Below are 15452 nucleotides of genomic sequence, written 5' to 3'. Positions count from 1 at the left end.
GCTTGCATAGAATGTAATTAATCATTTCCTGGAATGAAGCTGGGGCGTTCGTTAAGCTGAAGGGCATGATTAAATATTTGTAGTGTTTGTAGTGTATTCTGAAGGCAGTTTTCCATTCTTTTCCTTTCTTTACTCTGATTAGATTGTAAGCTTCTTTTAGATTTAGAATTATAAACCACTATGCTTCTTGCAGCTTATCTTATAATTTCTTGATGAGTAGCAACAGGTATTGATTCTTAATTGTAATATTATTGAGTTGCTTGTAATCAATATATAGCCTAAGCTTGCTATTTTTCTTCAGTATAAACAGAATGGGATATTCTGCTAGTAATCGCGATGATTGTATATATTCTTTCTTAAGGTTCTCGTTGAAGTACTCCCTGAATGCCTCTAGTTGTGCTTTATTTAGCTTATAGATGGAGAAGAATTTGAGCTATTTTTCTTCTTGTAGCAGGATTTTGTAATTATACAAACTGTATTCTAGTAATCCTATATCTAATTCTTTCTGAAATAGTTTCTTGAACTTGTGATATTCTCGTGATATGTTTGCAAGTGTTGATTCTGGTTCTTATGCTGTTTCTGCTATCTAGAGGAATAGTAGATACTGTTGAGCGTGCTTCTCTTCTGATAGCGTTTTCGAGGGCTTTGAGCGTTCGCTCCGAGCTAGAGCGAGTACTTAAGAGCTTAGTTTCGAGGTTTTTCCTGTATAGATCTATAATTCACTTTCTGAAGCTTTTCCTTGTTGCTCCGGAGCAGACCAACTTGCTGAGAGTCTCGCTTCCATTGTTTTGCTAATCTGTTAGCGCTCTAGTACTATTTGGATTCGCTTATTACTAGGTTCTTCTCCTTGAACTGCTAGCTTTGCTGATTTGGAAGTGTATATGAAGTTGTTTGAAGCTTCTTTTCCCGAATATTCTTCAATAACTAGCTTCGATTCTGCATTGTTAATTGCAACTATCTCTCTAGATATAGCTTGTTCTTATGAGATCTGGCTAGTAGTTCAATTAATTCGAGAATTATGCTTCTTAAGCTATGGAAATCTCATAATTAGCTTATATTGTGCTGTATTCGTGATATCAAAAGAAGCTCTGATTGCACATTCTTGGATCAAGATAGATAGATAATCAGTCTTCTTATTGATTACTTCTTGGTTGTATGCAACAGATTGTTCTTTCATAGTGCTAAGAGTATATGAGTATCTCTTTCATTTCCATTGTAGTTGTGCCTGATTGATAATGTATAGGGATATGAAGTTTCCCTGAGTGCTACTGTTCAATAGTGCGCTGTATTTGTATCCTTGAATGTATATATTGAACTTGATGTAAGCATAATCTGTCTTGAAAGCTTCATATAAGAACTATTTCAGTCTAATTGTTTGTAGTTCCTTTATAAGCGATTCTGTTCTTTTGGATTTGTTAAGAACTGCTTGTTCTTCTAAGCCTGCTTCGCTGCTTTTTGAGCAAGCTTCTTAGCTTGCTTTTACCTGTATTATTATTATTTCTAGTCTTTCTTCTGTTAATGCTAGTTGCAAATCTTATTATTAATGTAAATTGTGCAGAATGTTGTTTTATACTGCTACCATTTTATCTTCTTGTTTATGCATTGCTTGGGGCAGTTGTCTGGTAGTTTGATGTATGCATTGTGGTGCTGTTTGTTGAGAATCTTTCTGAAGCAGAGTTTCTGTTTTTCAACAGCCTGAAGGATTTGTTCTGATTCTCTAATGGGAAACTATTCGTGTTGCATCTTGTTCGAGAAATGTATTCTGCAGCTATAATAAATGTAAGAGATCCAAGCTAGTTTGTAATGTAGATTGTAAAATAGGCTGATTTGAGGATTCTTATCTTCTTGTATCTCAATGTTCTGCAAGGGAATGCAGGTGAAGAGCTCTTTCAGCTTTATTCTGTAAACGAGATATTCAATCTATGTTGTTTCTTTATTCCATCCAATGCTGAAGGAGAATCTTCCTGTAAGCTTTTTGAGTTCATTGTTGTTTGCAGAAAGCTTTTGCAAGCTGCTAGGTTGTTTGCTCTAGCTTGATTCTTTTATTGCCTGAGAAGCATTCTCTATATTACCTAGATGTTCATATCAGTAGCTAAGAGAGTATTATTTCTTATTCATATCTCTGATTATAATGTCTGGTACAGGTAATGAAGAATAGCGAAGAGCACTGTTGTTAAGCTCTTTCTCTAGCACCTAAATACTTCATTCAGTAATATCGGAGCAGTTCGAGTTGTTGCTGCTTGTAGTTGTGCTGAGCGTATATCCTCGCTCTGCTATTGCTATCTGCTTATAGCGCTTAGATTTCTGAGGAAACCATTCTGAACCTTTCTTACTCGAGAGGTATATTAAGCAGTTGTTGTTATAGCAGAATATTCAGCTGAGACTTTCGTAATTAACAGAGTTCGATATTTGCTCCAAGGGAGTGTTTTTGCTCAGTTGATTGAGTTTCTATTATCGAGCGATATTCATCTAGCATTCTTTCTGAATTAGTTGCTATTTGTTCTTCCGAGGTTGATAGCAGTTGCATGCAATGTGTTCTTATTTGTTGCAGTTGTAGCAAGTAATGCTATTCCTCTTGCTATACTGCTTATTAGCTGCATTGAGTTCTATAGGACTGGCATGCGTAGTACTGCTCTAAGCTATGCTGCTATATCAACTGCTGTTCTTATTTTGGAGTTTCTTGCTCGTATTAGCTGGAAATCTCCAAGTCTGGCTTCCTCCCTTCTTGGACTTCTTCATCTGTTGTTTATACAGATGATTGTTGATGTAGATAGCTTGATTAGAGAACGTTGCAAAGTTCTCCAGCTAATCCTGCTTGGAGATTTTATTTTTAATATTATCTTTGAGTTCTTTATAATAGTATTTCATAAGATTCTTATCTTCTTATGGAAGTTGCACTAAGAGCTGCTTAAATCTAACTATATAGGCAGAAGCTAATTTGATTTGCTTGAGGTTTATAAGCTGCTAAGCTGTAATGCATTCTTTGTTAGGATTATCAAAAGTCTTCTTGAAAGCCTTCTCAAAGCTTTCAAAGGAATCGAATATATTCTTAATATCCTAGGTACGTATGCTAGAGTTGTTCTGATGCTTCAAGTGATTACATAGAGAAAGCTTATACCAAATGAGAATATCCTTTTCGAAACGAGTTTCTGCAAGAATAACTTTCTCAGATTCCTTAGTAAACTAAGTCTCGTAATGCAGAAAATATGCTCTGCAGTGAGTAAAGAATTCATGCAGCATCTTTTGATTGCTATTATACATAGCAAGCTTATTCATCTTATACGCCTTTCCAGTACCACTAGTAACTGCAGAGATAGACTGCACCTGCTGAGCCTATTGAGCTAGCTGAGCCTGCTGATTAGCAATGATAGCGCTCTGAGCTTGCTGTTATTCGCGCAGATCCTAGATATGCTGGATAAGCTGGTATACTTGATTAATCAGTTCTTCCTGAGTAGAGACGCGCAAGGACGAAGGGGTTCCTGAAGAAGCTATCGTATTCCGTATTGCTCAAGGAATAACACTGAACCGTTCTTGAACAAGAGTTATCAAAATGTAATGAGCACTGCAGCAATCCGAAGATTCCTAAATATACGAAGGGATTTATGCTAATAAAAGCGGTATCAAAGTATCAAATTCTTGAATACGGAACTGTACAAGTTCTAATAAGCGATGCAAGTATTCACTGCTTTTGGGGCTACTCAGTATATGAAACTGAATACTTAGATTGATAACTGAAGAACTATCTGAAGGAAATCTATCTAACAGTAGGGAATGTAAACCTTTATATATTTGGTTCTTCAGTTCGGATAGATAGAATTGATGTTGATTCCATCGATTCTCTCATCGACGGGATAGATGTTGACTGTATCTATCCGCTAATAACTCTAATTCTGAGTTATATAATCGATGCTTTGTTAGGACGTTGAATCCTTGATATCTGGTTCCTGTTACTCGTGATCTGTTCTGTGACCTGCATGTTGGATGAGTTATAACACTTATCTTCTTACGAAAGTCTTGCTAAGAATTGCTTGAATCTAACTATATAAGCAGAAGCTAACTTAGTCTGCTTAAGATTCATAAGCTGCTAAGCTATAATGCATTCTTCGTTAGAATTATCAAAGATTTCTTTGAAAGCTTTCTCGAAGCTTTCAAAGGAATCGAATATATTCTTAGTACCCTAAGTATATATATTAAGATTATTCTAATGCTTCAAATAGTTGCATAGAGAAGGCTTGTATCAAATAAGAGCATTCTTTTCGAGATGAGTCCCTGCAAGAATAACTTTCTCAGATTCCTTAATAAACTGAGTCTCATAGTACAGAAAATACACCCTGCAGTAGGTAAGAAATCCATGCAGCATTTTCTGATTGCTATTATACATAGCAAGCTTATTCATCTTGTATACTTTTCCAGTACCACTGGTGATTGCAGAGATAGACTGCGCCTGCTAAGCTTGTTAAGCTAGCTGAGCCTGTTGGTTAGCGATAGTAGCGCTCTGAGCCTGCTGTTATTCGCGCAGATCCTGAATATGCTGAATAAGCTGATACACCTGGTTAACCAGTTCCTTCTGAGTAGGGGCGCACGAGGACGAAGGGATTCCTAGAGAAGCTATCGTATTCCGTATTGTTCAAGGGAGTAATACTGAACTATTCTTGAACAAGAATTATCAAAATGTAATGAGCACTGCAGCAATCCAAAGATTCCTAAGTATACAAAGAAGTTTATACTAACAAGAGCAGTATCAAAGTATTAAGTTCTTAAATACAGAACTGTACAAATCCTAATAAGCAATGCAAGTATTCACTGCTTTTGGAGCTACTTAGTATAGAAGACTGAATACTTAGATTGATAACTAAAGAGCTATATACTGAATTCATCTAATGATGATGAACATATCCTTATATATTCAGCTCTTTAGTATGAATCATTGTCTGGCAGCATCCTGCGGATCACGGTGGTAATCCGGGTAAGCCTAGTGAGCTGTACTCCTGGTGCTCCTAGTGATCCATCCCTGTTTCCTTCCTAGATTATGTAATCAATGCTTTGTCAGAACGTTGGGTTCTTGATACCTGATCCTTATTACTCGTGACCTGTTTTGTGACCTGTATGTTGGATGAGTCATAACACCTTGCTTATGTAATTCCTAGTAGTTGTCCGATATTGAGTTGTGATACCTAGTTCCTTGTTAGCAGAGCTTGTTTCGTGATCTGCATGTTGAATGAGTTATAACATCATCTCTCTTCTATCAATTATTGTTTCTAATGATCTTCTGTAAGTATTCTAGCAAGTTATTTGCATATATAATCATATCTTCCTAATCGAGATGTTGAACAGAATCGAAAAGTCTCTTTCTCGAAAATCCGAATAACGCTTTCAGCTTTCTCTAACTATTAACCTTCAAAGTTTTGAAATCATATCTTATTCTTTCTGTATTTCGAAGAAGTTGGAATATAAGATGATAAAAGATATTAAAAGGTATTCCTGTTATATTCGCTAAGATTGTTCCTGCAATAATTCCGGTATTCCAGTAAATGCTTATAAGTTTGCTCTTTCCTAAGTTATTTCTTATTTGCTTTCTGATCTCTCTAATAGTATTTCATATTATCACTAAGCTTGGTTATTTAGATCGGAAAGAGTTAGATGCGGAGGAAGTTCTTTTCGAGCTTTAGTCTAAGTTGGATAAAGCAACAGCTTGTTTGATGCGTTTGCAGAAACAGAAATGTTCCCTGCATAATTGCAACGCGAAGATGGTTAGTTAGGATCTGCATTCTCTGAACGAGCTGGAGAAGAAGGAGCGTTGGGAGGAGAATGCTCAGCATGCTGCTGAATCTGAAGCTGTAATTGAGGCTCAGTCTTGGGATGCTCTCGATGTGGTGGATTGGAATAACGTTTTAGATGAGATTGCAGCATCTGATTTCTGTTCTGAAGCTTCTGGATCTCGGTTTGGGGCGAAGCGATCGTCTTAGGTGCTAGCTTTCCTTTTCCAATATTCTGCTACCTTTTCCTGAGCGTTTTCAATATTCTTTCGTAATTCCCATGAGTTTTCGCTTGCTGAGTAGCCTTTTCATTTAATGAGGTATTCCTTCGTGCTATTCATACTTCTATGCTTGAGAATCTTTTCCATCTTATACTCTAGTTCGTTGTTTTCTACTTCTGCTATATTGTTCGCTAGTATTTCCTGTGCTGCTAGTTTCAGCAGTAAGATGTGGAAAACTGAATATATTCTTATTCTATAAGATAATGCTAATTTGTAATTGACTAGGAAAATCTATTATAAGATTTTGAATAGTTCCAACTTCTTATAATTGAGTTTGTTGCTGGATCTGATTATTTTAATGTTTTTCCGAAGTAAGTAAGCTTTATTTTCCTTCTATAGGATTAGCTTCTCAATCCTTTTAAAGTTTGTATACTGTATTATTTGTTCTTGAATGAATTGTAATTCTGATTAAAGTTTCTTTTAAACTTTCTTAATCTTCTTAATCCTTTTATCTGCAATCTCTGCATCTGCTCTTAATAGTACTTCATAATAAGCTATTGGATTATATCTATAGAATATAAAGAATAATAACTTCTTCATTATGCTTATATCTGCATTATTATAAGCAAACTATATAAGAAGCAATAGATTGATTCAATTGTTCTATTTCTGATTGATATAGTATTGAAGATATTGTTTAATAATCTGATTCATTCTTTCTATCTATTCATTTGTTTGCAGATGAAATGCTGTGAATATTCTGTAATGTATTCCGAGCTGTTTCATAAATAAAGTTCAAAACTTTGAATTAAACTTTCTATTTCTATTGGAGATTACTTTCTCTAGCATGCTATAATTAGCGATAATTGTTCTGAGGAATGCGTATATAAGTTTCTCTGCTATATTGCTTTTCTTATAAGAAAGAAAGTAAGTATACTTGCTCAGTTTGCAAATCACTACTAGAATGCTATTATATTGCACTTTAGTTAAGAGTTCTCATAAGAAAGATAGCTTGATAATGAAGTTTAGATTAATGAATTGCTAAATAGTTGTAGATATTAGTAAGGAATGCAGTAGTTTGTAAGATTTATATCTTTCTGCTTTATTCTTCTTGTAGCTATTGCATTGTTATAGAATGTTCTTAATTCTTTTCTTAAGGCTTGATGGATTTTAGTGTTTTTTGATGTGTTTATAAATTGCTCTGATTCCTTAATATCCGTGCGCAAGCGTATTATATATATTCTTGATATAGTTGTCTTATTCGTTTAAAGTTATTGATTCTGAATTCTTTTCTGAGAATTCGATTCTAAGAGCAGCATTCAGTTCTCTATATATATTGATAAGATTCCCTGATTCGTTTTGAGCGAAGATATTCTATATATCTAAGGAATCTATATCTCGATAGTTTAATCTTCTGCTAAAAGCATTTACTTGTTTATTCTCCGAGCTTTTGCAGTGCATAATCTTGAAGTTGAATTATAAGAGAAATTCTGCTTATTTAACTTATTGCTTATTCAAAACTTTGATTGTTATGAATGTAGTTAGATTCTTGTGATTCGAATAAACTATAATTAAATATTGTATGCTAATGAGATAGTATTGCTACTCCTTGAAAGCTTTCATTATTGCTATAAGTTCCTGATTAAAGATTCTATAGTTGATTTCCGAGCTATTTAACTTCTTTAAGAAGTTGCTTATAATTCTTAGATGTTTTTGATCATCTTGCTAATCAAGTTATTCCCTGAGTATATATTCTGATGCATCAGTCTCAACTTCAAAGGGTTTGTAGGGATCTGCTTTATATAGAACTAGCTCTGAAATAATATGCTTAATGATCTCATCAAAGGCTTCTTATATTTTGAAGATTCATTTGAAGAGCTACTTCTTTTTAGTAAGATTTGTAAGAGGATATACAATTCAGCTGTAGTTCTTAATGAACTGCTTATAGAAGTTGATATATCTAAGAAAAGATTTAATATCTCTGATATTTCTGGAAATTAGCTAGTTTCTAATAGCTTTTATCTTATCTTTCTGTAGCTTGATGTATTCTAGCTTGATTATAAATTCGAAATAGTTAACTTTTTGTATATGAAAGTAACTCTTTGTGAGTTCTATAAGAAGCTTTGCATTCTGAAGCATTTGCAATACTATTTTCATATATTTCTTATATTCTTCTAATATTTGAGAATAAATAAGAATATTGTTGAGATAAGCAATAATGAACTAATTCAGATGCTTGTATAGAATATAATTGATTATTTCCTAGAATGAAGCTAAAGCATTTGTTAGATTAAAGAGCATAATCAAATATTTATAGTATTTATAGCATATTTTAAAAGCAGTTTTTCATTCTTTTCCTTTCTTTACTCTAATCAGATTATAAGCTTCTTTTAGATTCAGAACTATAAACTATTATACTTCTTATAATCTATCTCGTAATTTCTTGATAAGTAGCAATAAATATTAGTTCTTAATTATAATATTATTAAATTGCTTATAATTAATACATAGCCTAAGCTTGCTATTCTTTTTAAGTATAAACAGAATAGAATATTCTGCTAATAATTGCAATAATTGTATATATTCCTTCTTAAAATTCTTATTAAGATACTTCTTGAGTATTTCTAGTTATGCTTTATTTAATTCATAGATAAGGAAGAATTTGAGCTATTTTCCTTTTTATAGCAGAATCTTATAATTGTATAAGCTATATTCTAGCAATCCTGTATCCAATTCTTCCTGAAATAGTTTCTTAAACTTGTAATATTCTTATAGTATGTTTGCAAGTATTAGTTCTGATCTCTATGCTATTTCTGCTATCTGGAGGAATAGTAGGTATTGTTAAGCATGCTTCTTTTCTGATAGCGTTTTCAAGGGCCTTGAGCATTCGCTCTAAGCTGAACTGAGCGCTTGAAAGCTTGGTTTTGAGGTTTTTCTTGTATAGTTCTATAATTCATATTCTGAAGCTTTTCCTTGTTGCTTCGGAGCGAACTAACTTGCTAAGGGTTTTGCTTCTATTGTTTTATTAATCTATTAGCGCTCTGGCACTGTTTGGGTTCGCTTATTACTAGATTCTTCTCCTTAAATCATTAGCTCTGCTAACTTAGAAGTATATATAAAGTTGTATAAAGCTTCTTTTCCTGAGTATTCTTCAACTACTAGCTTCGATCCTGCGCTGTTAATTGTAATTATTTCTCTGAATATAGCTTGTTCTTATAAGATTTAATTAGTAGTTCAATCGATTCGAGAATTATGCTTCTTAAGCTATGAAAGCTTTATAATCAGCTTATATTATACTGTATCCGTGATATTAAAAGAAGCTTTAATTATGCATTCTTGGATCAAAATAGATAGATAATTAGTCTTCTTATTAATTACTTCTTAGTTGTATGCAACAGATTGTTCTTTCATAATGCTGAGAATATATAAGCATCTCTTTCATCTCTATTGTAATTATGCTTGATTAATAATATATGAGAATATAAAGTTTCTCTGAGTATTACTATTCAATAGTGCGCTATATTTGTATTCTTAAATATATATATTAAACTTAATATAAGTATAATCTATTCTGAAAGCTTTATATAGAAACTATTCTAATCTGATTATCTGCAGTTCCTTTATAAGCAATTCTATTCTTTTGGATTTGCTAAGAACTGCTTATTCTTCTAAGCTTACTTCGCTACTGTTAGGGCCGATTGTGCCAGCAAGGCTCAGGGCCAGCTAAGCCAGCTGGATTACGGATGACTAAGCAATATGCGGCTATAAAGCGGCTTTCTAGCCACGTCAGCACTGCTGAGCAGAACTTAGCTCCTTAGGCCTCAATGTTATTCTGGTTGTATGCCCCTGAAAGAGAGAAAGACCTCGCCACATTGCCTTTGCAACCTTTCCACCTGACAGTTTGAGGCCTGGCTCTTTTAAAGGAGGCAATCCGGCGAGGCTTTCTATCTTTTTTTCCCTAGGAGCAGCGCTAACACTGAGCAGAAGCAGAGCAAACGATCAGACCACTATCCTTTTCGAACCTTCGAGCCTTTAACCTTCGAGCCTTTGACCTTCGAGCCTTTGACCTTCGAGCCTTTGACCTTCGAGCCTTCGATTTTCGAGCTTTCGAGCCTTGAATACAGCGAGCAAGCAGTGCTGAGCAAGCAGTATGCAAGCAGCGTGCGAGAAGCGTTCAGAAGAGATTCAGAGCATTCGAGTCGCTAAGCTAGAGCATACAGCAAGCAAGCAGTATCGAGCAAGCAGTATGCAAGCAGCGTGCGAGAAGCGTTCAGAAGAGATTCAGAGCATTCGAGTTGCTAAGCTAGAGCAAACAGCGAGCAAGCAGTATGCAAGCAGCGTGCGAGAAGCGTTCAGAAGAGATTCAGAGCATTCGAGTTGCTAAGCTAGAGCGAACAGCGAGCAAGCAGTATGCAAGCAGCGTGCGAGAAGCGTTCAGAAGAGATTCAGAGCATTCGAGTCGCTAAGCTAGAGCAAACAGCGAGCAAGCAGTATGCAAGCAGCGTACGAGAAGCGTTCAGAAGAGATTCAGAGCATTCGAGTTGCTAAGCTAGAGCAAACAGCGAGCAAGCAGTATGCAAGCAGCATGCAAGAAGCGTTCAGAAGAGATTCAGAGCATTCGAGTCGCTAAGCTAGGGCAAACAGCGAGCAAGCAGTATGCAAGCAGCGTACGAGAAGCGTTCAGAAGAGATTCAGAGCATTCGAGTTGCTAAGCTAGAGCAAACAGCAAGCAAGCAGTGTGCAAGCAGCGTGCGAGAAGCGTTCAGAAGAGATTCAGAGCATTCGAGTTGCTAAGCTAGAGCAAACAGCAAGCAAGCAGTATGCAAGCAGCGTGCAAGAAGCGTTCAGAAGAGATTCAGAGCATTCGAGTCGCTAAGCTAGAGCAAATAGCGAGCAAGCAGTATGCAAGCAGCGTGCGAGAAGCGTTCAGAAGAGATTCAGAGCATTCGAGTTGCTAAGCTAGAACAAAGTGTGTTCTTCGCTATTCAAGCGAGAGAGCAGAGTGAGCAAGCAGTAGATCTGAGTATCTTCTGTTTTCGAGAGTGTGTTCTTCGCTATTCGAGCGAGAGAGCAGAGTGAGCAAGTAGTAGATCTGAGTATCTTCTGTTTTCGAGAGTGTATTCTTCGCTATTCGAGCGAGAGAGCAGAGTGAGCAAGCAGTAGATCTGAGTATCTTCTGTTTTCGAGAGTGTGTTCTTCGCTATTCGAGCGAGAGAGCAGAGTGAGCAAGCAGTAGATCTGAGTATCTTCTGTTTTCGAGAGTGTGCTCTTCGCTATTTGAGCGAGAGCGCAGAGCTGAAGCGGAGTGTCCGCTTGGCAACTGAAGTTGCTTGGGTATTAGGTTGCAAACCAATTATTCTTCTGTGCCTAGCGGTGGAGCGAAGCGTGGCAACGGCTTCAGAGTTGCTAGAGAGCAACTCTCAAGACGGAAAGCTGTAATTATCCGTTATAGCTGCAGGGATGCTGTTCTGGATGCTGAGCTCCTTGGCTGCAAACCAAGTTCCTGGTGGAAGGCTTGCAATCTACATCAAACAGCTTTAAGTTCTGAAGAGTGCCTGGATAAAGCGCTGAGGGAGCAGCGACTGAGCAGCGTATATGGCGCGGGTATTGCACTCGGAAGACTTACGTCTGGAATGTGATTAAAAAGAGATTTTTTTTTTTCACAGGCTTCGGGGACGAAGCCAGAAGAGAAGGAGGGAGATGGTTGAGAGGCCTTGAGAAGCCTTGAGAGGCCTGAGGCACTGAGAGACCTTGAGAGGCCTTGAGAGGCCTGAGGCACTGAGAGACCTTGAGAGGCCTTGAGAGGCCTGAAGCACTGAGAGATCTTGAGAGGCTTTGAGAAACCTGAAGCACTGAGAGATCTTGAGAGGCTTTGAGGAACCTGAGGCACTGAGAGATCTTGAGAGGCCTTGAGAGGCCTGAGGCACTGAGAGACCTTGAGAGGCCTTGAGAAGCCTGAGGCACTGAGAGACCTTGAGAGGCCTTGAGAGGCCTGAAGCACTGAGAGATCTTGAGAGGCTTTGAGAAACCTGAAGCACTGAGAGATCTTGAGAGGCCTTGAGGAACCTGAGGCACTGAGAGATCTTGAGAGGCCTTGAGAGGCCTGAGGCACTGAGAGACCTTGAGAGGCCTTGAGAAGCCTGAGGCACTGAGAGATCTTGAGAGGCTTTGAGAAACCTGAGGCACTGAGGGATCTTGAGAAGCTTTGAGAAGCCTGAAGCACTGAGAGATCTTAAGAGCCGAAGCATTGAGAAGGCGTAGGAGCAGCTAGGAAGCAGCGAAAGCCTGGAAGCAACGGAAGCTTGGGAGCAACGGAAGCTTGGGAGCAACGGAAGCCTGGAAGCAACGAAAGCTCGGAAGCCTCAAAGGCCTTGAGGACAAGGCCTGATAAGGGGGGACAATCTGTTAGGGCTGATTGTGCCAGCAAGGCTCAGGGCCAGCTAAGCCAGCTGGATTACGGATGACTAAGCAATATGCGGCTATAAAGCGGCTTTCTAGCCACGTCAGCACTGCTGAGCAGAACTTAGCTCCTTAGGCCTCAATGTTATTCTGGTTGTATGCTCCTGAAAGAGAGAAAAACCTCGCCACATTGCCTTTGCAACCTTTCCACCTGACAGCTACTTCTTAAGCAAGCTTTTTAGCTTGCTTTTGCTTATATTATTATTATTTCTAATCTTTCTTCTATTAATGCTAGTTACAAATCTTATTATTAATATAAATTGTGCAGAGTATTGTTTTATACTGCTATTATTTTATTTTCTTATTTATGCATTGCATAGAATAGTTATCTAGTAATTCGATATATGCATTGTAGTGCTATTTGTTGAGAATCTCTCTGAAGCGGAGTTTCTATTCTTTAATAGCCTGAAGGATTTATTCTGATTTTCTGATAGGGAATCATTTGTATTACATCTTATCTAAGAAATGTATTCTGCAGCTATAATAAGTGCAGGAGATCTATGCTAGTTTGTAATGTAGGTTGTGAAGTGAGCTGATCCGAGGATTCTTATTTTCTCATGCTTTGATGTTTTGCAAGAAGATGCAAGCAAAGAGCTCTTTCAGCTCTATTCTGTAGATGAGATATTCAATTCATATTGCTTTCTTATTCTACTCAATATTGAAGAGAAATCTTTCTTTAAGCTTGTTGAGTATATTGTTTGCAGAGAGCTTCTGCAAGCTGCTAGATTGTTTGCTTTAGCTTGATTCTTCTATTGTTTAAGAAGTATTTCCTATATTGCTTAGATATTCATACTGGTAGCTAAGAGAGTACTATCTCTTATTCATGTTCCTAGTTATAATGCTTGGTATAAGTGATGAAGAATGCTGAAGGGTATTATTGCTAAGCTCTTCTTTCAATGCTTAGATGCTCTGTTTCATAATATCAGAGCAGTCTGAGTTGCTACTTGTAAGAATGCTGAGCATGCACTCTCGTTCTGCTATTGCTATTTGTCTGCAGCGCCTAGATTTCTGAGAAAATCATCCTAAACCTTCCTTACTCAAAAGATGTATTAAGCAGTTATCATTATAGCAGAATATTCAGCTGAAACTTCCATAATTAATAGAATTCAATATTTGCTCTAAGAGAATATTTTTGCTCAATTAATTGAATTTCTGTTATCAAGCAACATTTATCTAGCATTCTTTCTGAACTGATTGCTATTTATTCTTTTGAAATTAATAGCAATTATATATAATATATTCTTATTTATTACAGTTATAGCAAGTAATACTATTCCTTTTGCTATACTGTTTATTAGCAGCATTGAGTTCTATGAAACCAGTATGCATAGTGCTACTCTGAGCTGTATTGCTATATCAACTGCTATTCTTGTTTTGGAATTTCTTGTTCATATTAGCTAGAAATCTTCAAATCTAGCTTTCTCTCTTCTTGAACTTCTTTATCTATCGTTTATATAAACAGTTGTTAATGCGAATAGCTTGATTAGAGAATATTGCAAAGTTCTCTAGCTAATTCTGCTTAGAGATTTCATCTTTAATATTATTCTTGAGTTCCTTATAATAGTGTTCTATAAGATTCTTATCTTTCTACGAAAATCATACTAAGAGTTGCTTAAATCTAACTGTATAAGCAGAAGCTGATTTGATCTGCTTGAGATTCATAAGCTGCTAAGCTATAATACATTCTTTGTTGAAATTACTAAAGATTTCCTTGAAAGCTTTTTCAAAGCTTTCAAAAGAATTAAATATATTCTTAATATTCTGGATATGCATATCGGGATTATCCTAATGCTTCAAGTGATTATATAGAGAAAGCTTGTATCAGATAAGAACATTCTTTTCGAGATAAGTTTCTGCAAGAATAACTTTCTCAGATTCCTTGATAAACTAAGTCTTATAATGCAAGAAATACGCTCTGCAGTAGGTAAGGAATCCATACAGCGTCTTTTGATTATCATTATACATAGCAAGCTTATTCATCTTGTATACTTTTCCAGCGCCACTAGTAATTGCAGAGATAGACTGCGCCTGCTAAGCTTATTAAGCTAATTAAGCTTATTAGTTAGTAATGATAGCGCTCTAAGCCTGCTATTATTTGCATAGATTCTGAATATACTGAATAAGCTGATACATCTAATTAATCAGTTCCTTTTGAATAGAAACATGCAAGAACAAAGAAGTTCCTGAAGAAGCTATCATATTCCGTATTGCTCAAGGGATAATACTGAATTGTTCTTAAACAAGAATTGTTAAAATGTAATGAGTATTGCAGCAATCCGAAGATTCCTAAGTATATAAAGAGGTTTATGCTAACAAGAGCAATATCAAAGTATTAAGTTCTTGAATACGGAACTATACAAATTCTAATAAGCAATGCAAGTATTTACTGCCTTTGGAGCTACTCAGTATATGAAACTGAATACTTAGATTAATAACTGAAGAGCTATATACAAGATCTATCTAATGGAAATGAATATATTCTTATATATTCAGCTCTTCATTGTAGCTCACCTGGCTCACTGTGATCCGTAATCTGCATCGTGGTAATCCATGATCTGTATCGTAGTAATTCAGTAAGCAGCTTACCTATGTTATCGTGATCCAACCCTAACCCTTGCTTATGTAATTCCTGGTGGTTGTCCGATGTTGGGTTGTGATACCTGGTTCCTTGTTGGCAGGGCTTGTTTCGTGATCTGCATGTTGAATGAGTTATAATACAGAAGCAAATGTGAAAGCTGCAAACAAGAAGATCAAGAAGATTAAGAAAGTTCAGAAGAAACTCCAATCAGAACTACAATTCATTCAGGAATGAATAATACAATATGCAAACTTCAAGAGAATTGAGAAACCAATCCTACAGAAGGGAGATAAGATCTAGGGTTAGGGCTAGGGCTAGGGTTAGGGCTAGGGCTAGGGCTAGGGTTAGGGCTAGGGCTAGGGCTAGGGCTAGGGTTAGGGCTAGGGCTAGGGTTAGGGCTAGGGCTAGGGCTAGGGCTAGGGCTAGGGCTAGGGTTAG

At 36.6% G+C, this 15452-nt stretch overlaps 4 protein-coding genes across 4 annotated transcripts; 2 read left to right on the top strand and 2 right to left on the bottom strand.

Moving 5' to 3' along the window:
- Window positions 1-2202: 2202 nt before the first annotated feature.
- M406DRAFT_270104 (uncharacterized protein) lies at window positions 2203-2367 on the bottom strand (the record flags this gene model as incomplete). The annotated part of the gene is made up of 1 exon (XM_040918056.1): window positions 2203-2367. A coding segment is annotated over one exon (165 nt), but the record flags the coding sequence as incomplete, so codon positions are not given.
- Window positions 2368-4243: 1876 nt separating this feature from the next.
- M406DRAFT_241321 (uncharacterized protein) lies at window positions 4244-4399 on the bottom strand (the record flags this gene model as incomplete). Its single annotated transcript, XM_040916145.1, has 1 exon — window positions 4244-4399. A coding segment is annotated over one exon (156 nt), but the record flags the coding sequence as incomplete, so codon positions are not given.
- Window positions 4400-5762: 1363 nt separating this feature from the next.
- On the top strand, window positions 5763-5966 carry M406DRAFT_269785 (uncharacterized protein; the record flags this gene model as incomplete). Its single annotated transcript, XM_040918029.1, has 1 exon — window positions 5763-5966. A coding segment is annotated over one exon (204 nt), but the record flags the coding sequence as incomplete, so codon positions are not given.
- Window positions 5967-9803: 3837 nt separating this feature from the next.
- On the top strand, window positions 9804-10895 carry M406DRAFT_324826 (uncharacterized protein; the record flags this gene model as incomplete). Its single annotated transcript, XM_040919915.1, is given in 5 exon segments — window positions 9804-9999; window positions 10015-10307; window positions 10376-10469; window positions 10600-10603; window positions 10869-10895. Coding segments are annotated over 2 exon segments (248 nt in total), but the record flags the coding sequence as incomplete, so codon positions are not given.
- Between the last annotated feature and the right edge of the window lie 4557 nt (window positions 10896-15452).

This window comes from Cryphonectria parasitica, assembly GCF_011745365.1.
Source record: "Cryphonectria parasitica EP155 unplaced genomic scaffold M406scaffold_11, whole genome shotgun sequence".
Taxonomy (NCBI): Eukaryota; Fungi; Ascomycota; class Sordariomycetes; order Diaporthales; family Cryphonectriaceae; genus Cryphonectria; species Cryphonectria parasitica.
The sequence above is the reverse complement of the archived record's forward strand: the minus strand, read 5'-3'. Positions and strand labels throughout refer to the sequence as shown.